The 24,300-nt window shown below is 38.2% G+C and overlaps 1 protein-coding gene across 1 annotated transcript in view; it reads right to left on the reverse strand.

The window, feature by feature from the left end:
• The window catches only part of COG5 (component of oligomeric golgi complex 5), a 297,454-nt gene that overhangs the window by 50,103 nt on the left and 223,051 nt on the right, over window positions 1–24,300 (reverse strand). Inside the window, exons 11-13 of the mRNA XM_077758336.1 lie at window positions 23,158–23,362; window positions 11,369–11,530; window positions 9,100–9,199 (exon numbers count right to left, since the gene is read on the reverse strand). Of these exons, the coding sequence (XP_077614462.1) occupies window positions 9,100–9,199; window positions 11,369–11,530; window positions 23,158–23,362 (467 nt within the window). The remainder of the gene's footprint in view (window positions 1–9,099; window positions 9,200–11,368; window positions 11,531–23,157; window positions 23,363–24,300) is intronic.

The raw sequence follows: 24,300 nt of genomic DNA on the forward strand, positions 1-24,300 counted from the left end.
GTATCATAACAGGTTAGTATACTAAATATATGAAGAATTCATACAACCCAATTGCAAAAAACAAAAAAACTCTGACTAGAGATTAGATCTGAAGGGACATTCTTCTGAGGAAGGCATGTGGATGGTCAATAGGTACATGAAAAGATGCTCAACATCACTAATCATCATAGAAATGAAAATCAAAACCACAATGGCATATCACATCTCATACCTGTTAGAGTGGCTAGTATAAAAAAGACAAAGAATAACAAGTGTTGGTGAGGATGTGGAAGAAAAGGCAACCCTTGGGCTGTTGTGGGAATATAAATTATGGAAAACATTCTCAAAGTTTCTCAAAACTAAAAATAGAACTATTACATGGTTCCAGCAATTCTACTTCTTGGAGTATTGACTCCAAGAAAATAAAATCACTATCTTGAAAAGATATCGGCACTACTATGTTCACTGTAGGATTATTTACACTAGCCAAGACATAGAAACCACCTAAGTGTCCATCCATGAACGGATAAAGAACATGAGAGAGAGAGAGAGAGAGAGAGAGAGAGAGAGCGCTCACATATATATGCAATGGAATATTATTCAGGCATTAAAAAGGAAGCAACTCCTGCCATTTGTGACAACATGGATGGACCTCAAGGGTATTATACTAAGTAATATAAGCCAGACAGAGAATCAATACTGTACTGTTATGGATACAAAGAACAGATTGGCGATTACTAGAGGCAGGGGTGGGGGGGAAATGGGTGAAAATGGTACCCAAAATACAAAATTCCTATTATAAGATAAATAAGTCCTAGGAATATAACATAAAGCAGGGGGACTATAGTTAACAATACTGTACTGTATATTGGAAAGTTGCTAAGAGAGTAAACCTTAAAAGTTCTAACCACAAGAGAAGCACCTGGTTGGCTCACTTGGTTAAAGCATCTGACTCTTGATTTCGTCTCGGGTCATGATCTCATGGTTCATGAGTTCAAGCCCTGCATGGGGCTCTGCAGTAACAACGTGGAGCCTGCTTGAGATTCTCTCTCCTTTTCTCTCTAACCCTTCCCTGCTCTTGCTCTCTCTCTCAAAAAAAGAAAGAATTCTCACAAGAAAAAAAATTTATGTTGTGCACCTAAAACTGATACAGTTGACCCTAGAATTATATGGGTTTGAACTGTGCAGACCCACTTACACATGCACTTTTTTCTGATAAATACAGCAGTGTATTTTCTTTTTATGATTTTCTCTAGTTTACTTATTCTTAAAGAATATAGTATATGATACATATAACATGCAAAATATGTGTTCATTGACTATGTTATTGGTAAGGATTCTGGTCAACAGTAGGTTATTAGGTTTTTTAAGTTTCCAGGGAGTCAAAAGTTATATGCAGATTTCAACTTCATTTTTCATAGCTCAAAATAAATACATATGTAAACAGATACTTTCATTTTCTGCTTTAAAAAATTTCTTTTAATGTTAAATTTATTTTTGAGAGACAGTGAAAGAGACAGAGTATGAGCGGAGGAGGGGCGGGGGGCGGAGACAGAATCTGAAGCAGGCTCCAGGCTCTGAGCTATCAGCACGAAGCCTGACGTGGGGCTCGGACACACAAACCATTATTAGATCATGACCTGAGCCAAAGTTAGACACTTAAACAACTGAGCAACCCAGGTACCCCTATTTTCTACCCCCTTTTTTTTTTTTTTAAGTTTACTTATTTATTTTTGAGAGAGACAGAGAGAGAGCGAGCAAGCATGAGTGGGGAGGGGCAGAGAAAGAGAAAGAGGGGGAGAGAGAGAGAGAATCCTAAGCACTGACAGTGCAGAGCCCAATGCAGGGTTTGTTTGATCTCATGAATCATGAGACCACGACCTGAGTCAAGATCATGACCTGAGCTGAGATAAAGAGACACTTTAACGGACTGAGCCACCCAATTACCCCTAGATATTTAAAAATAATTTAATACACACTAACAAGATTCACAAAGAAGAGTTCCTGAGCTCTGTTTTTGTCACTGCCATGTTCCTAATTTGACTCTGTGACAGGCAGTGTGGCTGGTTGCAATCCTTCATCCCTCTTTCCATCCACATACTTTGCAGGGGTTTCGTACTGCACTGTGGCTGGGTTGTTGTGGTAAGCCAGACTTTGGGGAATGATTTCTCTTTTGGGCTTCTGCCTTCATCATGGGGTCAAGCCCAGGAGAGCCCGCTGCAGAAGTAGAGACATGCAGAATAGAGCAGAGTTTTAACTATAGTTGAAGCCAGCCAGCTGTGAGCACACTGAACCAAAGTAAACAAAGTCACCTGGCTGCCCCTCAAGTATGAGCAATAAATGCTTACTAAATGCCATTCAGGTGTTGTGGCTGTCTATTATGCAATGTTCTCATGGCAACAGATAATAAAGACTTTGCAGACATTAACCAACAACTTTGCATTTTTCACTCTCTTCTGAAAATTCTTCTGAATAATGACCATTTTTGACATTTCTCTATGTCTTCACTATGGCCTACTGAATCTTTTTTTTTTTCAATTAGTTAATGAATTTACTTTTTAGTTTACATCCAAGTTATTTAGCCTATAGTACAACAATGATTTCAGAAGTATATTCCTTAATGCTCCTTACCCATTTAGCCCACCCCCTTCCCACGACCCTCTGTTTGTTCTCTATATTTAAGAGTCTCTTATGTTTTGTCCCCTCCCTGTTTTTATATTATTTTTGCTTTCCTTCCCTTATGTTCATCTGTTTTGTATCTTAAATTCCTCATATGAGTGAAGTCATATGATATTTGTATTTCTCTGATTGACTAATGTCACTTAGCATAGTACCCTCCCCTCCAGTTCCATCCATGTAGTTGCAAATGGCAAGATTTCATTCTTTTTGATTGCAGAGTAATACTCCATTGTGTGTACACACAACACCACATCTTGTTCATCCATTCATCCATTGATGGACATGTGGGCTCTTCCCATACGTGGGCTATGGTTGACAGCGCTGCTATAAACACTGGGGTGCATGCGCCCCTTCAAAACAGCACACCTGTATCCCTTCGATAAATACTTAGTAGTGCAACTGCTGGGTCATGGCCTACTGAATCGTGAACTAGCATTACCATTTACTACTGTCCTGGCACAGCCTGCAGAAAATCAAGCTCTCACAAGTCTGGAAGCAAGTCAGAAAGTGATCTCAAAGGAAAGAAGGAGTGACCCTAAAATAGTTAAATGCAAGAATGGAGGTAAGAGGGGCGCCTGGGTGGCTTAGTCGGTTAAGCATCCGACTTTCGCTTAGGTCATGATCTCGCGGTTCATGGGTTCGAGCCCCGCGTCGGGCTCTGTGCTGACTGCCAGCTCAGAGCCTGGAGCCTGTTTCAGAGTCTGTGACTCCTTCTCTCTCTGACCCTCTCCTGCTCACGCTGTCTCTCTCTCTCCTAAAAATAAATAAAACATTAAAAAAAAAAAAAAGAATGGAGGTAAGAAAGAATAGAAGGCTGTCTGAATCAAGAGGGCAGGTAATCCAAAGGCTCAGTGTACTTGTATTATAGCTAAAGTGCATTTGGGCCAAAAGAATCTACTGATATGCTTCACCTATTTGTACATAATATAAAAATTCTTCCAAGTGATTTCATATTTTTAAAAACTTTTTATTTTAATGTTAATAATATAGATTATTACCATATGATATTATATAGAGTAGTATCCAGGAAGATGACATTTAAATCTGCATTAAATAATCATTTTAAAAATAAAAAAGTTCAACTCACATGTTTCTGTATCATCATCTAAATATCACACATGTAGGTTTCTTCCACTATAGGAATGTCATGTCTCCAAATTGCTTATGAAATTACACAAAGAATAAAGGGTATATTTACAAAGCATTTTTTTTTTTTAAACCAAAACCCTACTACCATCTAAAACTACTGACCTCATACACAGCTTCTGACCTGCATTAAAGTTGAAACCTCCCCTTAAATGTCATTCCTATTATTGTTTCCATTTAAATGGTCTGCAACCTAATTAAATGCCATCTACTTTCTCACAGTTTACAACACTTGACATTTACCCCAAGATTCTAGATGTCATTCCCTGAAACCATCAGATAATAGTTACTGTTGGAAAATGTCCTTACAGTTTACCTTTTAAAAGGACTACTTTTTAGTATATTTGCCTCTGATTTTGATATCGCAAGTTTACAAGCCTGTAAAGGTTTATAAAGGCACAATAACTTCTTTATAATAATATTTAACTTCATGTTAATATACAGAGGACAAGGAAAATACTGATTCAAAATTGGAATAGCAAGGTCAAGTGACATTTTCTTCTAAAGGTCACATTTCAGAACCATACAAATTACCAATACATAACCATTAAATAATCAATTTGTTCAGTTCAATCCTAAAATGTGATATATACATCTATAGGTATGTACTTTGCACATAAATTCTATTTAGTAAATTTTTTTCTACTGTAATTACTTATAACTTCACAACACTACTGTCAAGACAAATGAATAAGAACTTTTAAATATAGTCTAAAAACCACAGACCTCCTTTTTACAAAAAGGTACCCATGAAGCTGACAGTCACATTACATACTAAATTAAATCCATACTAGAGGAAGTAAACCCTTACTGGCTGTAGCTCACATATGGGAATTCAGGGTTAAATCCCTGTTTTATCTAAACTAAATTACTAAACCATCTAAATATCTGCTATGCTCTGAATGTTTGTATCCTTCCCACGCTTCCATTCCTGATTTATATGTTGATACCTGACGCTCAAGGAGAGGGAGCCTTTGGGAGGTGATTAGGTCATATGAGGGATTAGTGCCCTTACAAAACAGGCTTGAAAAAGCACCCTGCCCTCTGCCCTGTGAGGTGACAGGGAAAAGACAGCCATCAGTGAACTAGTAATGGGGCTCTCACCAGGCACCAAATTGGCTAGTGCCTTGATCCTGGACTTTCCAGGCCTCAGAATTGTGAGAGATAAATGGATGTTTATAATTAACATTCTTTTTAATTTTTTAAAAAAGTTTATTTTTGACAGAGATAGCGCACGCACGTGAGAGGGTACTAGCGGGGGAGGGGCACAGAGAGCGAAGGAGAGAGAGACACAGAATCTGAAGGAGGCTCCAGGTTCTGAGCTGTCAGCATAGAGCCCAATGCAGGGCTCGAACTCACGAGCTATGAGATCATGACCTGAACCCAAGTCAGGTACTTAGCCAACTGTGCCACCCAGGTGCCTCTATAATTGACATTGTTTATTTTGGTTATAAGTCACTCAGTTTGTATCATTTTGTAATGGATCAAGACATTATCGACTCAGAGCACAAGTTAAATAAATTATAATATATAAATAATATATATCATGCATGTATTTAAGTCAATTTAGATCTCTATGTCATACTGTAAAGTAAATAAGTAAATAAGTAAATCACAAAATAATTCCACTTTTCTTAAATAAAAAAGCAAGATGTATCTGTGTTGAGATACAATGCAGTTTTTTTTAAAAAATATTTTTTAATGTTTATTATTGAGAGACAGAGTCAGAGCACAAGCATGGGTGGGGCAGAGAGAGAGGGAGACACAGAATCTGAAGCAGCTCCAGGCTCTGAGCTCATCAGCACAGCGCCTGATGCGGGGCTTGAACTCATGAACTGGGAGATCATAACCTGAGCTAAAGTCAGACGCTTAACCGACTGAACCAACCAGGTGCCCCTACAATGCAGTTTTAAAGCTTGATCTAGAGTCAAATCTGATTTTAAATGCTAGTTTCAACACTTGCTAGCTGGCATTCTACTTTTACCAGTCTGTATCAGACATGCTATGAACTTTTCTCAGCCTTAATTTCCATATTTATACTGGCATGTATCAATACTTCCATTACGTAAGATTGCTGTGAAGTACATGAGAGAATACACATAAATGGCTTAGCATAATCCAAGCCACTATAAATGCTTCGTAATTGTAGTTATTTTTATGGCCCTTCTCTAACCTTAAGAAATGAATTCTCTGGTACCATTTAAGAGTCAGAAAAATGAATCTAAAAATTAGTCCCTACAGAGGTTTAGGTTTATATTACATATAACATTGGTGATTAATAACAGAAAACCTTAGAAAAAATTGCATATGTGTAATGATAAAATAAGTTCAGATTATTATACACACATATGTGCTAGTTACATAGTATATACATATAATTTATTATGCTATAGTCTATCCTAGAATATTAAAATAAAGAGGTTGAAAAGAAATAACATAGTTGTTAAGTGTGTGGAAGACTGTCTAAACACACACAGTGACTGAGATAACCACAAAGATGGTCCACATTAAGAATCAACTTGAAAAATCCTTTTATGAGCCTTTCTCTTGATAGGAATTCAAGCTGTAGTTCAGTATACTAAAGTGTTCTGATAGCCAACAAACTTGCACAACTGACCTTTAGGGAAATAAATTTAGGATTCGGGAAAGCTGCTCATTCTATATTTCAGCTTCTGTATTTTCAAGTCTCCCTTTTGGAAATATGTTTGTCTCAAAAATTCTAGCTTTCCTTCATCTCACTATTTGAACATTCCATTAAGGATCTGATTTGTCACTTTTCAACCTTGGCCTTAAATTTTTCATCTATAAAAAGAATCCTCCATTTACAGAAATATCATGCCATATTTCAAGTCAACATTTCCATTTTCAGATAAAGTAGATATTCTACTTCAAATTCTGTTTCAAGTCTTTCTCCCGCTGAGGACTTAATACTGGATATTTTCTTCTAAATGTTTTCAGTGAAATAATTTTAAAATAGGAATATGCCAAGATCAAAGAATAAAACACATCAAATTTAAAAAGATAAAGGACGGCACAAAAACAGACACATAGAACAATGGAATAGAATAGAGAACTCAGAACTGGACCCACAAATGTATGGCCAACTAATCTTTGACAAAGCGGGAAAGAGTATCCAATGGAAAAAAGACAGCCTCTTTAACCGATGGTGCGGGGAGAACTGGACAGCAACGTGCAGAAGAATGAAACTAGATCAATTTCTCACACCATACACAAAAATAAACTCAAAATGGATAAAGGACCTCAATGTGACAGGAAACCATCAAAACCCTAGAGGAGAAAGCAGGAAACAGCCTCCTTGACCTCCACCGCAGCAACTTCTTACTTGANCACCAACTTGACAATAAGCTATTTAAGAAAAAAAAAATAAAACTAGAAAATAAATAAATAAAAAGGTAAAGGAGTAACAGCAATAGTACTACTAGCCAAAAATAAGAGACATATGCCAAAATGTTATCTAAGTCCTTAATCAATAATATATTTTTAAAATTAAAGCATCTGATGCTTTTTGTACTCTTATTAATGCTTAGGCTTTCTTTCTGCACTAAAATCAAAGTTGTAAATGACTTTCTTGTTAGCCTTTAGCATTGTAGGTTTGGTAGGCCTGAGTAATTAGGGTCACAGACTATCTGACCAACAGTATCACAATCATATGTTTATTGATATAGTTTAATTTTGTCAAAGCCTTTATCTTTTTGCCTTAACTGCAATCATGTGTTACATTACCACTGGCCCCTCCTGCAGCAGAAATGCAAAGTATTTTCTATACATATGCTGGTTCTTCCTTATCATTTTGTCCTCAGGCGGGACGAGCAAATGCTTTTTTTCCCTTACTTTTTCAGTAATTATAATAAACTCTATTGGATATAATGCTGAATTTCATTTATAGCAACAAACCATGCTTTTTTTTTAAAGCAATGAATATCATAATAAAGCTTCTATTTAAAAAGTTTGAGAAAAATTAGTCATCTAATTACCTGCAAAGAGCTTCCATGGTCCCTGTAAGGCCAGTTTTCAATAAACAAAGTTTCAAAAAGATGCTTCTAAATTGCTTGTCAAGGCTATAAGAACTACTGAACGGAAAATAGCACGTTAATATGCAAACAAAGTCTGGCCATCCATTGGAACTATAAGAAGCCTTATGAAATATGACTGTTAACCACCAATGATTATTTTATGCAAATTCCTTCAGTTCAATTTGTTACCAACGTACCCAAAAAATCATTCCAGAACCACTGGAAATACAAGGATAAACAGGTAGAACCAGACTACTCATTTTATGGTGTTTGATTTAGGAACAGTCAGAGAGGCTAAACTGAAAACATGGTTGGTCACTCTTGTAAAGACAGTAGAGATTCTGGCACATTCCTTAAAACTAATGTATCAACACAGATGAAAACATACTACAGTCTTATTCTTTGGATTCAGTTAGCATACATATATGCTCGTTAAATATGTGCGCTTAACTTTAAAACGATGCACAGAATTAGGATCATGATTTATGTATTTAGCAATTATTTCAAATACAAATACAACAATCTTTCAAATAAAGTTATTTTAGGGTTAAATTTCCATGCTCAATGGTTAAAACCTTTCAAAAGTAAATCAACATTTTTTATTACAGCTTTAAGCAGTTCACTTCTTCTATTTTTTTTAACTTCAAGTCAATTTCACAATAGGTAACTGCAAGAGTAGTATCTGGGTGAGTGGTCACACCAGAGGGGAATTCTGACCAATCTGAGATAATCATATTAAAAAAGATACATACATAATTAGACCATAAGGTGGTAAAGGTGTTTTTAAAAATGTTTCAGAGAAAGAGCGAGAGACAGTGTGAGTGGGGGAGGGGCAGAGAGAGAGAGAGAGAGAGAGAGAGAGAGAGAGAGAGAGAGAATGAATCCCAAGCAGGCTCCCTGCTGTCTGCACAGAGGCCCAATGTGGGGCTTGATGCCACGAACTGTGAGATCATGACCTGGGCTGAAACCAAGAGTCTGACACTTAACTGACTGAGTCACCCAGGCACCCCAGTACAGGTTAAAAAAAAAAAAAAAAGCCTTATAAAACCTTCTTGTATTATAAAAGTATAACAATGGTAGAAGGATCACTTTAATAGATCTAACCTTTTTTTGGTTCAAATTAATCATAAAGTTTCAAAATTTCACTACAGTAAAAACACCAGTAAATTAATATTCAGTCAATTGAGTATTTATACTTAGGCAAGTATAATTAGCAATTTTAAACAAAATCATTAAAGTTTCCAGAAGGGGTATCACTTACAAGCTGCTCCGATTTTACACCATATAGCTGGATGGTCTTTGCCACATTTTTAGACACCGCTATTGTGAGGTCTGCGTCTACAGCAGCTACATTTAGTTCACTGGAGAAAACAAAAACAGAGTTTAATTATTAGCAACAACAGTTCATTAACAAAGTAAAGGATAACATATAAACTTAAACCCAGTAAGCAATGTGGTGATTCTTTTTATAGATTTCACTGACTGCTTCCAAGAATTAGTTGCATTGTTTCATTTTTCTTCCTAAATTCAGTATTAAGAAAAAGTGCTTTGAGATGGCTTGGTTAATGACCAGTTTCTCATTAATAAAAGCACGTCATGTGTGGGTTCAGGCTGTGATTAAGAGAGTAAATTGTGTACAGATTTTTAAAGGAGCACTCTTGTTAATACTGATAAGTGCAATTAGAGACACTGCGTATCACAGACATCTGCAGGGAAATGACAGCTTTTGAATGGAAATGATGACCTTGCAAGGACAGAGACTAAAAATATAAATCACACATGATACATAAAGATGCTCAGTTTCTGTAGAAATTATGCCAATTCATGCTGCTTTGTAGAGTAGCTTTTTAAATATATCGAAAGCATAACAAAGACTGAATGTGAAATTTTATTTATTTAGCTTTTATTTGAGAGAGCGAGCGAGAGAGCGAAAAAGCGCGAGCTGGGGACAGGCACAGAAGGGTAGAGAAAGGGAATCCCAAACAGGCTCCACGTTCAGTGCGGAGCTCAAATCAGGGCTCAAGCCCACAACCCTGGGATCGGTACTGAGCCAAAATTAAGAGTCGCACATTCAACTGACTGAGCCACCCAGGTACCCCCTAATTTGAGAATTTTAAATTTGGATTCGTGAAGTATTTCTTTGTCATACTTATTTTCAACTTTAACAATGGAGTGAGATGTTTGAGATGACTGGCAAAAAAACAGTATTTACAGAGACCATGGAAAAAATACTAGGGGTTAAAAACTGCACAAAAACCCACATGTAGGTAGAAAGCAGGAAAAGTAATTAAAAAAGTAATTACTGTCTCTGAAGTAGCAAATAAATCCTGGTCTAATGATTCTCTTTATGAAGAACATGAAAGACTCTGAAACAACACTAGTGCATACCGTGTGGCATAAAAATGTCCCTTCATAAACAGTGAGATACAACTTTATTAATCTTCACTTTTAAATTCTACTGAACACTGGGCATAACGGTGCTCCTTCAAGCTCCGCGTTATATTTGATTACAGCATTGCCAAGCTGCCCAGAGGAACAGGAGAGATGCCTCTTTAACATTTCCATAAATAGGTCAAAAGACCAAATTGAAAAAAGAAGATCAAGTTGAATCCAAGACTACTGTTGTCACTACCAAACCAAACAGATTAACAGAGACATTAGAGTAAAAACAATCTAGAATTAGGACTTTGGGAAAGTCATGGTAATCGTGGAAAGATTTAAGATCAAGATAGACAGTAATTTAGACACCGCACAGGGAAGGCGTGCCTGCAGCTGGGTATGTGCTCATGGACATTATACCTGTGGCTTCTCAGTCTTACTCTCACATGCCTCAGAATCGCCATCTTCAAATCCGTAGTCTAAACAATCGAGTCAGTTCTATACTTTGGTCCTCTACTGCCTTATTTCTCAAAAACGTTCATCTACAAATGTACTTCCTGTTATGACAGCCTGTAGGCTATGACAGGGACTGAGGGGGTCTTAACTGCATATTAATCTGGGCAACTGTAAATGTCTAAGGCCCCAGCACAATTACATTATCTGCAAGCATTCAGGTAGCACCTCTACTAGGGTGCCTCGCTTTTTTAGAGTTTTAAAAGCTGTCGCATTCACTTAGGAAGCTCAAAATAGCCAACACAAGTAGGCTAATCAAGATTATAATATCTTGTGCATGAAGTACTTTATGATTTAAGATAAAAAAAACAGGAAGCTCTATACTCTAGCTTCTCCATTTGCAAAACTGTTTTTATGCTGTTTTACTGTGTAATACTGGATATTTACTACGGCATAAAAATCAGGTTTACTTTGCATCCTTAACAAGATAGAGAGTAATTATATGAAGCTATTTTTAGACTGTATTTAAAGGGTTTTATTAATTGGAATCTCAAGTACTTTCTGTATGTGCACTGATTCACTGCAAACCCCTTGATTTAATTGCAGGACTAATTACTTGAATAATTTGAAGTAAATTAAAACATCACTAACAAATGTGGCGGGAAATTCACAGCATATCATCACACCGAAATCCGTACCTTGCTATAGTTTTAATGATACCTTCAAGTTCCTCTGCAGAAGGAGGATTGCGGCCGCCCGGGGGGAAAACCAAATTGATAGGATCAAAGAGTCGAGATAAAGATTTTGATAAATAAGCAGCTTCATAGGGTTGCAGTGAGTCTTTCAAAGCCTTTTCTGGGCTGTGGGAACAAAATGTATTAAAAATGAATTCAGATTATATAAAACTAAATGCTATTGTATTGGAGTATAAATACCTTTCTTAAGAATCTACCCTCTATATAAAATCTAACTCTCTATGAACAAAAAGAAAAGTCTGTTTAAAAATGTAAATATTTACAAATACATTTCACGACTAAACATTTAAAAGAACTAAACATTTTAATCTATACGTAAGTCCTATATATAAATGTAATATAATTTATACTGGTATCTACTGTAGTAAGTCTGTCATTTGAAACTAAAAGAAGAACAATATAAAATCTTATTCTTTTTTTATATAGTTGTCAAATTGGTTTCCATACAACACCCAGTGCTCATCCCAACAAGTGCCCTCCTCAATGCCCATCACCCACTTTCCCTCTCCACAACCCCCATAACCTTAAAAGAGATTTAAGAGTCTCTTGTGGTTGGCCTCCCCACCTCTCTCCAACTATTGTTCCCCTTCTCCTCCCCCATGGTCTTCTATTAAGCTTCTCAAGATCCACCTATGAGTAGTGAAAACATACGGTATCTGTCTTTCTCTGACTGGCTTATTTCACTTAGCATAATGCCCTCCAGTTCCATCCATGTTGCTACACAGGCCAGACTGCATTCTTTCTTATTGCCAAGTAGTATTCCATCCTATAGATAAACCACACCCTCTTAATCTGTTTGTCAGTTAATGGACACTTAGGCTCTTTTCATGATTTGGCTGTTGTTGAAAGTGCTCTATAAAACATTGCGGTGCAGGTGCTCCTATGCATCAGCAGTTCCAAGAGAGTCTGAAAGCTTCATGAGAAAGCCAACTAGGTAGAAACTTGTTTCACTCACTGACCCTTTCTACCATAGCTGCGTTTCCCAGAAAGCTCCCTGAGAAGAAAGTTCACAGGCTCTAGGCTTTTCTCACCCTTCTCATGCCAAACTAACAGAACTAGGACAAAATAAAAAGTGTTTTATCTGATGTGTCATTTGCAACTAACTTTTCCCATTCTGTCAGTTGCCTATTAGTTTTATGAATTGTTTCCCTTGCCGTGCAGAAGCTTTTTATCTTAATGAGGTCTGAACAGTTAATTTTTGCTCTTGATTCCCCAATGTTCATAGCAGACTCTTGAATACTGAGAACAAACTGAGGGCTGGTGGGGGAGAGAGGAAAGGGGGGGATGGGCATGGAGGAGGGCACGTGTGGGGATGAGCACTGGGTGTTATATGGAATCCAATTTGACAATAAACTATGAAAGGAAAAAAAGGGGTTGTCAAAGTCCTACAGTCACATAAATACTCCCAATTGGAGTTCTAAGCTAATTCGTTTTATAATATTCTTTGCAAACCAGAACGTTCTTCTTTCCTCTTAATCTTCCCATGTCTTAAATAATTTGTGTTTTCATTTAGCAGTCCAACTATCGGGTCTTATATTTTTCTTTTGACAAATACTATCAAATGTCATTATTTCCATCTGCTTTCTTATTCCTATAATTAACTCTGTATCTCCTTACATGGCCCCTCTTTATAATCCTTTTACCAGTCCTGCCACTGTCTGTTGTTGTTTTTTTTTTTTAAACAAATCTCCCTTCATTCTAAATGTTAACCTTGAAAACCTCTGACATGTAATTTAGGAAACCTGGCTTTCCTTTTCCCACCCTTTCTGATCATCTAAGAAGCCCTAGAGGTCACAATGCTCTTGGCTCGTGCATCGTAATTCCATACTTATCTTTTAACATTTCTCATTCAGTAAGTATTTCCCTCAGCACATATTTACTGAGAATACTATGTACCAGGCCCTTGTTAAGTGCTGGGAAGGTGTAGATTAAAAGCACTTTCCAAGGCAGTGAGGAAATGTGCAGGTAGAATGCTAACTATAGTCTTTTCTACGATAGGTGAAGACAGAGCACTGTGGCAACAGGGAGGGCTAGTGTCTGTACCCGCAGGAGGCGGTCCTCTACTCAAGTCCACGCCATCCACTTAAACGTGCTCTCTGTTTGCTCCTGACATTTACTGACCTTAAGAAGCCTCTTTCCTCTTCTGCAGATACTTCAGTTATGACTTATAAGTACTAACACTCTTCCCGGTCTCGGAATTGCAGTGAAGCTCCTTAGCGACTACCATGTTGAAACTGCTAACCTTCCCGGCACCTAGCTTGTGTGAGACATCTACTTTCAGTTTAGCTTTACTATAGAGCTTTCATATTCAGCCTTTTGAACTGCTCTACTTCTTGATCTCTGGCTTGAAGACAACTTTTCACACCCCAACTTTGCCCATCTCCTTGCCTCTGTACTATTAAGTCTCTCCAATCTGCCAGGTACTTCCCAGCCGTGGGAAATATAGTAGTAAAGTCAATTAAAATTCCCTATCCTCTTAAAGTGCACTAATGAGAAGCTTAAAGTTGCTAATAAGATACTCAGAAAAAGAAATACAAATTTTTAAATGATTTAAATATAGAATGTGAGAGTCATAAGTTTTAAGAGGAAAATGAAGCAAGCAAGCCAGAAACAATGTGTTTAGACGTCTTTCCCATTTTTTTCATCCTATTTTGTACAGGAATGGGCAAGGGAAGGTTTGCTGAGTAGGTCTGCGGGAAAAGAGGGAGCAAAGTGACAGAGATTTCCATGCAAAGAAAACAGGAAGTGCAAAGGCCCTGAGGAGGGGCCATGCCTGGCTCTGTCAAAAAGTCAGAGGAGCGAGCACCTACGTGATAGGAGAGTGGTACAAGATCAAGTCAAACAGAAAATAGACGGAAACCATTATGCCAGGCTTTGCATGTCAATAAAGGGGCTAGATTTTACTCAAAAGAACTTGCTCTTACACCTTACTGTGATCAATGCTATGGAATCTTTCCTGACTCTCCCCCTCCATCGTTCAGCTCACCAGGTCTAGCCTCTATCCACAGCCAACCATTTCAGGGTACTCTCATTAGCATCTTGAGTTTTCTACTCCACCTTCCTCCCAAAGCTCTAAGAATATCTTATTTACATGATTTCTGTACCTGCTGCTATGCTACCCACATGTTGCAGAGAAAAATCAAATCGTATCTATTATGCAGTTATGCAAACCTCTTAATTTCAAGAGAACTGAAGCACAAGATATTAACTTGAAATTCCGCATTAGCAGCCCCTGGCTCTATTGGCTGCTACTTTACTCTAAGATCAAACTTCTGGAAATAGCCTTCATCACCTTGGACCTCTCTAGCTTTTTTCTTCCTTTGTAATTTTATCTATCCTCTGTGATTTTCCTATTATCTCAAAAAAAGTAGCTTTATTCCTTTTTCCATATCTAAACTTCTTTGAAGAACCGAATCTACTTCCTCCTATCGCATTCTTTAAAAAAAAAAAAAAAACTCCTGCCTTTTAAAAAACTGAGAGATAATTCACATACAGAATTCACATTCAGCCATTTTTGAAGTGTACAGTTCAATGGTTTTTAGTATAGCCACAGATATGAGCAACCATCACCATACTCAATTTAGAACATTTTTATCACCTCAAAAAGAAACTTCATGCCCTTCAACTATAAACCCTTTATCTCCTTACTTCATCCCCAACCCTAAACAACTACTAACACTAGTTTTTATCTCCTTAATTTTGCTATCCTAGACTTTCATATGAATTGGATCATACAGGATATGGTTTTTGTGACTGGCTTTTTTCACTCAGCATAATGTCTTTGAGTTTCATCATCTTGTAGCAGCTATTAGTATTTCATTCCTTTTTATGGCCGAACAGTATTTCATTGTATGGATATGCCACTGTTTGTTTATCCACTTGTCTGCTCATGGACACTTGGGCTGTTTCTATCTTTTGACTATGACGAATAACGCTGCTATAAACATTTATCACAAATCTGTGTGACCATTTTAAAAAACTGCTTAGGGGTACCTGGGTGGCTCGTTTGGTTAAGCATCAGACTTTGGCTTGGGTCATGATCTATGGTTCGTGAGTCTGAGCCCTGCACTGGGCTCTGTGCTAATAGCTCGGAGCCTGCTTCAGATTCTGTGTCTCCCTCTCTCTCTGCCCCTCCCCAGCTCACACTCTGTCTCTGTGTCTCTCTCAAAAATAAATTAATATTAAAAACAGTTTTTAAATGCTTAATGTTTCATTTTGTGATAAAATATATGTAACAAAATTTACCATTTAGCCATTTGTAAGTGTACAGTTCAGTGGCACTATGGACACTGCTACTTGATGGCACAACCATTACCACCACCCATTCCAGAGCCTTTTTATCATCCCATACAAGAACTACACCCATTAAGCAATGACTCCTCATCCCAGCCTCTCCCAAACATGTTTTTATTTGTCTCAGGTGTGTATCTAGACGTAGAATTGCTGGTAACTGTGTTTAGTAACTACCAAAAAGATTTCCAAAGCCCTGTGCCATTTTAAATTTCCACCAGCAACCTATGAGGGTTCCATATCTTCCACATCCTTGCCAACGCTTGTCATTATCTTTTTGATAAAGGCATCTTGATGGTGTAAAGTGCTAACTCACTGTGGTTCTGATTTGTATTTTCCTGATGTTAAGCACCTTTTCAGGTGTTTGTCTATGTTCTTTGGAACATGTTTCTTCTGGAAACATGGCATTTGTCTATGTTCTTTGGAAGTATGTCTACTCATGGGGCGCCTGGGTGGCTTAGTCGGTTGAGCGTCCGACTGTCGCTTAGGTCATGATCTCGCGGTTCGTGGGTCCGGGCCCCGCGTCGGGCTCTGTGCTGACTGCCGGCTCAGAGCCTGGAGCCTGTTTCAGTCTGTGACTCCCTCTCTCTCTGACCCTCCCCTGCTCACGCTGTCTCTCTCTCTCTCTCCTAGAAATAAATAAAACATTAAAAAAAAAAATTAAAAAAAAAGGAAGTATGTCTACTCAGATCCTTTGCCTATTTTTTAACTAAGTTGTCTTTTATTGTTGATTTCAAAGGTCTCTTACATACCCCACACGCAAGTCCACTGACACTTACACACCCCACACGCAAGTCCACTGACACTTACACACCCCACACGCAAGTCCACTGACACTTACACACCCCACACGCAAGTCCACTGACACTTACACACCCCACACGCAAGTGCACTGACACACACCCCACACGCAAGTCCACTGACACTTACACACCCCACACGCAAGTCCACTGACACTTACACACCCCACACGCAAGTCCACTGACACACACTCCACACACAAGTCCACTGACACTTACACACTCCACATGCAAGTCCACTGACACTTACACACCCACATGCAAGTGCACTGACACACACTCCACATGCAAGTCCACTGACACACACCCACATGCAAGTCCACTGACACACACCCCACATGCAAGTCCACTGACACACCCACACGCAAGTCCACTGACAGGTACTTGAGCTGCACATGTTTTCTCACACTCTTGACGGTGTCCTCTGAAGCACAAATAGTCCAATGTATGTACTTTCTCTTTTGTTGCACATGCTTTTGGTGTCATAGCTAAGAATTCTTTGTCAGACTCTAAGTCATGAACACTTGCCTCTATATTTTCTTCCGTTTTATATTTTTGACCTTACATTTAATTTTTTGATCGATTTTGAGTTAATGTTTGTAGATCATGTGAGGTAAGGTTCCAGCTTCATCCTTTTGAATGAAGCCATTCAGCTGTCTTACCACCAAGCATCAGAGTATTCTTTTCCCACTGACATATCTTGACAAGCGTTTTGAAAATCCGCTGACCATGGATACATGGATTTTTTTCTGGATTCTCAATGCTATTCCATGGGTCAATATATCTCTCCTTGTGCCAGTTGCGGATCATCCTGATTACCATTACTCTTGCATTTGAGAAACATGACTCCTGCTTTACTCTTTTTTTCAATATTGATTTGGTTATTCTAGGTACCCTACAATTTCATTTGAACTTTAGAATCAGCTTGTTACTTTCTACAAAGAAGCCAGCTTAGATTCTGACGACAACTGAGGTGAATCTGTAGATCCATTTGGGAAGTACTGCTACCTCAGTTATGTTAGGTCTTGTGATTCGTGAACATGAAATGTTTCTCACTTCTTCAGATCTTTAATTTCTTTCAGCAATGTTATATAGTTCTCAGAGTGTAAGTTTTACACTTCTTTTGTTAAATTTCTTCCTGAGTATCTATCTTTGCGGTATTACTGCTATACATATTATGTGTATTAAAGTTACAAATCCAACAATAAGTTGTTATAATTATCACTCTACCATCTGTCATCGTTTCCATAGTACATACAGCTCTACTCCTTTGTGCTCTTACTGGCAAATGTATCCACATGCATTATATTTCTGTATGTTATAAGCCCAACAACACATGCTATATGTATTCTATACAACTGCATTTTTAAATCACTTAAGAAATGAAAAAATATGCACTTATATGTCTTTTAAAATTTTATAACTGTCATTACTAGTGCTCTTCATTTGTGTGTACTTAAATTATCAAGAGGTGACCTGGTGTTGAGCCTGAAGAACTTCCTTTAGTATTTCTTGTAAGTTAGGTCTGTTAGGAACAAATTCTCTCAGTTTTTGTTTGTCTAGGTAAGTCTTCTCTTCTTTATGAACAACAGCTTTACTGGATATAGGATTCTTGGTTCAGTTTCTTCCTTTGAACACTTTGAGCTCACTACCTTCTGGCCTCCTTTGTTTCTACTGAGAAGTCAGCTGTAAATCTTTTGGGGCTTCCTTATAAATGACAAGTAGCCTTTCTTTGCCTGCTATCAAGATTTTTTCCTTAACTTTCAACACTTTTACTATGATGTGTCTGTTTGTGGTCTGTATGAGTTAATCCTACTTGGATTAACTTTTTGAGCTTCCTGGGTAAGTATGTTGTTTTTCAACAAATTTGGGAAGTTTTCAGCCATTAGTTCTTGGATTATTTTTTCTTCTCCTTTCTCTTTAGCCTCATATTGTGGTCCTACTGCATATATATTGGTGTGTTTAATGGTGTTACACATTTCTATGAGGATCTATTCATTTTTCCCTATGTTCTTAGGTCTACATAAATCTAGTTTCCAATTTGTATAATTTTTTAATTTTACTTACTTATTCACTCACTCACTCATTCATTTATTCAGACAAGGAGAGAGGCAGAGAGAGAAAGGGAGAGAGAGAATACCAACCAGTGTAGAACCCCACATGGGGCTTGATCTCATGAGCGTGAGATCATGACCTGAGCTGAAATCAAGAGTCAGATGCTCACCTGGCTGAGCCACCCAGTCACCCCTTGGCTAGTTCTTTTTAATGCCAACCCAAATCTATTGTTGAGTCCCTCCACAATTTTTTAAATTTCAATTACTGAACTATTCAACCCCAGCACCTCCATTTGATTCTTTTTTATAATTTTCATCTTTTAATGGATATTCTCTATGGTGACACTGCCATCATATAGTCCTTTACTTAATCATGTTTTCCTTTAGTTCTGTGAACAACCGTCTAATGGCTAATGTGAAGTCTTACTGTATTAAATCTGATGTTTGGTCACCCTCACAGCCAGTCTCTGGGTCACACTGTTATGTTTCTTTGTATGCCTCGTAACCTTTGTTAGAAACTGCACATTTCTGGTAATATATTATTGAAACCCTGGGTACTAGATCTTCACACCTCTGGTGCTTGTTATTTGCATGTTTAGTGACTGGCTGGGTTATTTCAGTGAAGTCTCTTTCTCCCCTACAGTGCGAAACCTTTGATGTTGCACCTCAGCGGGGCAGAGCTTTGAGCACGCACACAGTCACCCAGGGGTAAGCGTGGTCTTGACGGGGTTCTGTTTCCCCTCTTTCCCCGACCACACTCAGCTGCCACAGATTGCTCTACTGTTTCTTTTAACAATGCTGTGGACCAAAACCTCCTTTCCAAACGAATCCCATCTAATTGCAGCTCCTTTGGTAGATTAATTTCTGAGGTTATGTTTGAGATTCTGACCTCCCAAAGCTCCTCCTCCTTTTCCTAACGCACGGATCTGTCTTACGAGCCAGTTGGGCTACCATACACTCTGCATCTTCATCAGACCCACGAACATCCGCCCCACTGCCCCTCACCACAACCTCCACTGCTTTTGAGAATGTCCTCAAGTTGCAAAAGATGTCAGTTACTTTAGAAGGAGATTGGAAGTTAGCTTTGTAGCTGCTTGTTTCTTCCCCCAGGAGAATATCTGTGCCAGAGCTCTGGAGCTAGAGGTGGAGAAAATGGTGAGCTTCTAAGGGACACCTCATTTCTAGGAACTTGGCGGGGGTTAGGGGTCGGTGGGCAGCAGCCTGACGTCCTCTCACTTTGCCTTTCCTGGCATGGAATCACTATTTTAAAAGCCAGGGGAAGATTTATTGGGGCCACAGTATTTTCAGGGAGTCCATCAAGACAGACACTCCACCCCTTCAGTGAGGGCGGAGCGCTACAGGGAAGCGCCCACCTACTGATCTCGCTTGATTGAGACTCGGCCGCAGCTGCAGAGAGCTGAGGGCAGAATGGGACACGCTGAGGTTCTATTGGTCCCAGGAGTAAAGCTCTCCTGTTGGGGGCTGGGAGGAGACGGAGCCCTTTGCTCTTGCCTGCTGCAGTCGAGAGAGCAGTCCACGTCTCGCAGGGAGGAGGGAGGCTGAGGGAGTAAACAGGCTTGTTTCACACATCACATGCTCTTACAGAATTCTTACTGAATGTTCACAGAATTTTTGGGGGTGGAGGAGGGGCAGAGAGAGAGGGAGAGAGAGAGAAAATCTTAAGCAGGCTCTGCACTGAGCACAGAACCCAACATGTGGCTCAAACCCACAACTGTGAGACCGTAACCTGAGCCAAAATCAAGAGTGGGGCCCTTAACCAACTAAGCCACCCAGGTGCCCCTTTAGGTTTTCTTGAGTAGCTGATTTTTCTTTAAGACCCTTCCAGAGAATTAAAAAAATTTTTTACAGTTCTCACCAGTTTCACGGGAGTAGGTCAGTGGAGTGGACAGTGCTGTCACCCCAGAAGTCAGTCTTCTCCCATCTTGTCTTTCACCAATTCTAACAATACTTCTGATTCCACCATTCCATATCTGGAATGGCCTTACTTTGCTGTATCAAGAGGTCAACTTTCCAATAGCATGTGACACAGTGAATGAGTCCTCCAACTTAACTGAACTCATTCTTTGGGGTTCCTCTCCTCTCACCATTTTTCTCTTAGTCTCCTTTGCAGGTTGCCACTCTTCTGCCCAATTGTGGAGAGCTTCTCTTGGGCCAGGGTTCTCTTTTCTCTTTATATACATTCTTTTCCTATGGAATCTCCTCCAATCCCATGATCTTAATAATCTACAAAATGATGACTCCCAAATATGATTCACACTCAACTACCTTTCTAACAACTCCTAACAACTTTAACACTTTGGACTTACTTATCCACGTATCCTTGGTTCTTCTTTTCATCTCAAATCTAATCTACCGGCAAGTTTATTGGCCTACCCTTGAATATCTTGAATCAATCTGACCAATTCTCACCATCACATCCTCTCATCCTAATCCAAGCCATTATCGTCCCTTGTCTGGTCAAACAAAATAGCTTCCATTTTCCACTTCTCCTTCTTTGTGGTAACACCTCCCCTCCAAGCTAGAAGCCAGATAGAAGCTAGAGTGGTAATTTAAAAATGTTTATCAGTTTATTACTTATTCTTCTTTTAAAGCAATGACTTCCACTGTATTTGAATCAACTCCAAACTCCATACCATGGCTTATAAAGTCCTACCTGATCTTACATTTCCCTTCCTCTCTGACCCAGTTTTATACCCCTCTCCTTCTTTATCACTGTGTTCTAGCTTTCTACTCCTCAATCTCTCCACCTTGATTTTCTCAAGGACTCTAAATTTGCTGTTCTCTCTGCCTGCAAAAATCTTACTCCAAATTCCATGGCTAACTTCTGCACATTATGTAGACCTCAGGACAAATGTCACCTACTCCTAGAGGTCTTCCCTGATCACCCTATATATGGCACTTTATCACACTATCTTATTCTATTTCCTTCATAGCAAACTACCACTACCAAAAGTTCAGCATGAATAGTGAATGATAAAAAATGCTAACCTGGCTATTTGTGTCTTTACTCTGATTTTTTAGGCCACGGCCATATTCATTACCTCTCTCCTTTCTTGCATCTCCTATCTCTTTCCCTCTCCACTGGCTGCTTCTATTTATAAACACTGTCAACACTCCCTCTATCAGTATTCAAAACAAAAGAACTTTCCTTTAGCTCAGTTAACATGGTCAAATTTATGTTTTTTCTCTACTTTACTTCTCAAAAGAATATTTATAACCCAATGTATCTGTTTCCTTATTACCCTCATGATTTTCTGGCTTTTTAGTATCTGGATCATACCTCCTCCCTCGCACCAACTACTTTATTGAATTCGACCTTCGAAGGGGGACAGTGCTACCCCATTAATCAAAACACAGAAAGGTTTTCCTCTCTGATTTTTTCCCCTCTCCTTTGAATTTACAGCCTTCCTTCCATCCCTTTTTAATTTTAAATAAAAGCACAAAATACAAAACAAAAATTCTACCTCCTGGAGATAAACCACTATCACCATTTGCTGTGTATGCTTTCAGATCTTTTTTGGTACAAGAATACACACTTAAAAATAAAACTAACCTCAAAGTAGAATGATACTATATAGTCTATTTTCTAAACTTAAAAAAAAAAATCTTCTTTTATGTTTGTAAATCACCAGATACGAGTTCAGTTCTCGTTTCCTCTTCCATTAGTTTTTGTCTAATCCCCATGCGTAGCATGAACGAGTCACTGAAAAGAACAGAGTCTCATTCTATGCTGCGAGCCTACTGCCCTGCCTTTGTTTTGCCGATGAGAACTTCTATGTCCTGTATTTCCCCAGTCAGAACTTCTTACTACAGTGGATACAACTCAAATATTTAGATAAATAAAACCTGAAAGATAAACATTTAAATCTACCCAGCTTTTTTTTTTTTTTTTTTACAAGGTAGGTGATAAGAATTTGCTGTTACCTGAGACAGCCTTGTCACAATAAATGATTCTAGTATTTGAAGAAAATGTACAAGCCAGTTTGCTCTTCAAATACAAATCTGAATATTCTTATTCAATTTAGGAGAAAAGTTGGCTGGTTTAAACTTACTGAGATGGTATACTGTTTTCCAAAGTGGTGCCAAAACATGGCTACATACACTGTACTTGATGAGTGAGCTAAGAGATTTCAGGTCTAACTGTGACTATACTCAGTTCTTTCCTACCAGACTGAGAAGCTAACCCGGCATGAGATTTACTTCCTTCCTGCACATACCAGTCGCTTTTATGTCATGTTGATGCCAGTGGTCCATCAATAATGACACTATCTGATGCAATCAGAGGTATATTACCATTTACAAGACAGTGACCACATCTGCTCGTCTCCTAGCTTGTACTCACCCTGCCAGATGCTACACATCATTCCAGTTAGGAACCAGGTTGCTCAACTACGGATGAAGCCTGACTTCTCATTGAAGTGTTGCAAAGTCTTCTAACATATACTAATAAATAACAATCATTACAAATACTTAGAAGATTAGCACATTCTCAATTTCTAGTTCATAACAAAAATAGAAAACAAAATCCTTATCATGACAACAAACAGGTTTGATTAAATAAGCATACTCATAATTTGGCTTTTTGGCTGTGAATAGGTCTTGTGCCTCATCTCCCATGTGCTGTGGGTCAGCAGAGATGTCTGTGGTTCCCCTTGCATTAAACTTTCCTTGAATATTTTGGCCGTATTGTTGAAGACGCTTCCATAAGTCATTATAAAGACGTAATAATTTAGGGTATTCTCCTTCAAATGCCTGTTTCAAAAACATAGACGCTGCCAAGCAAAACAAGAACATGGATAAGATAAACAATAAAATGTAGCAAATAAATTTTCTTTTGTATATGGTAATGCTACAAATAGCCCATACCAAAGGACAAACCAAAGATAGATTCTAATAAAGCTTTTCAAAATAAGGCTAGTAAAATTACTTAACAAGTAATTTTAAATAATGCTAGTAAAAATTACTTGAAGAATAATTTTCCTCCTAAACTATTCACTGCATTTGATACATGAAGCATATATTTTGAAACCTAATCTGTAAGAAAATAAATCAAAAATTGTAACTGAAGATATCAATTTCTCTCTCAATAATTGAAAAAAACAAGTACTTAGAAAATCAGTAAGCATACAGAAAACCCAAACACCCAAAGTTACTTAATTGACATTTATAGAATACTTCATCCAAAAGAGCAAAGCACACATTATCAAGTACACATTAGTCATTTACCAAGATCAGCAATATCTGATGCCATTAAACAGTCTGAATAAATGTGAAAAATTTTAAGTTATACAAAGTATGCTCTAGATTAGAGATCAGTAAATAAAGATATCTTTAAAAACCCTAGGTAAATACCAAGAAATAGAATTGCCAGATCATAGGACAGTTCAATCTTTAATTTTTTTGAGGAACCTCATAAAATTTTCCACAGTGGCTACACCAATTTACACTCCCACCAACAGTGTTATGAAGGTTCCTTTTTCTCCACATCCTAATCACTTGCTATTTCTTGCCTTTTTGATTCTAGCCATTCTGAGGGACCCTGTAATTATTATGTAGTGCCCTTCTTCATCTCTTGTTATTGTCTTTAAAGTCCAGTTTGTCTGATATAAGTATAGCTACTCCGGCTTTCTTTTGATTTCCTGTAGCATGATACATATTTCTCCATCCCCTTACTTTTAATCTGTAGGTATCTTCCAGTCCAAAATTANTT

This window comes from Crocuta crocuta, unplaced genomic scaffold (assembly GCF_008692635.1).
Source record: "Crocuta crocuta isolate KB4526 unplaced genomic scaffold, BGI_CrCroc_1.0 scaffold103, whole genome shotgun sequence".
Lineage (NCBI taxonomy): Eukaryota > Metazoa > Chordata > Mammalia > Carnivora > Hyaenidae > Crocuta > Crocuta crocuta.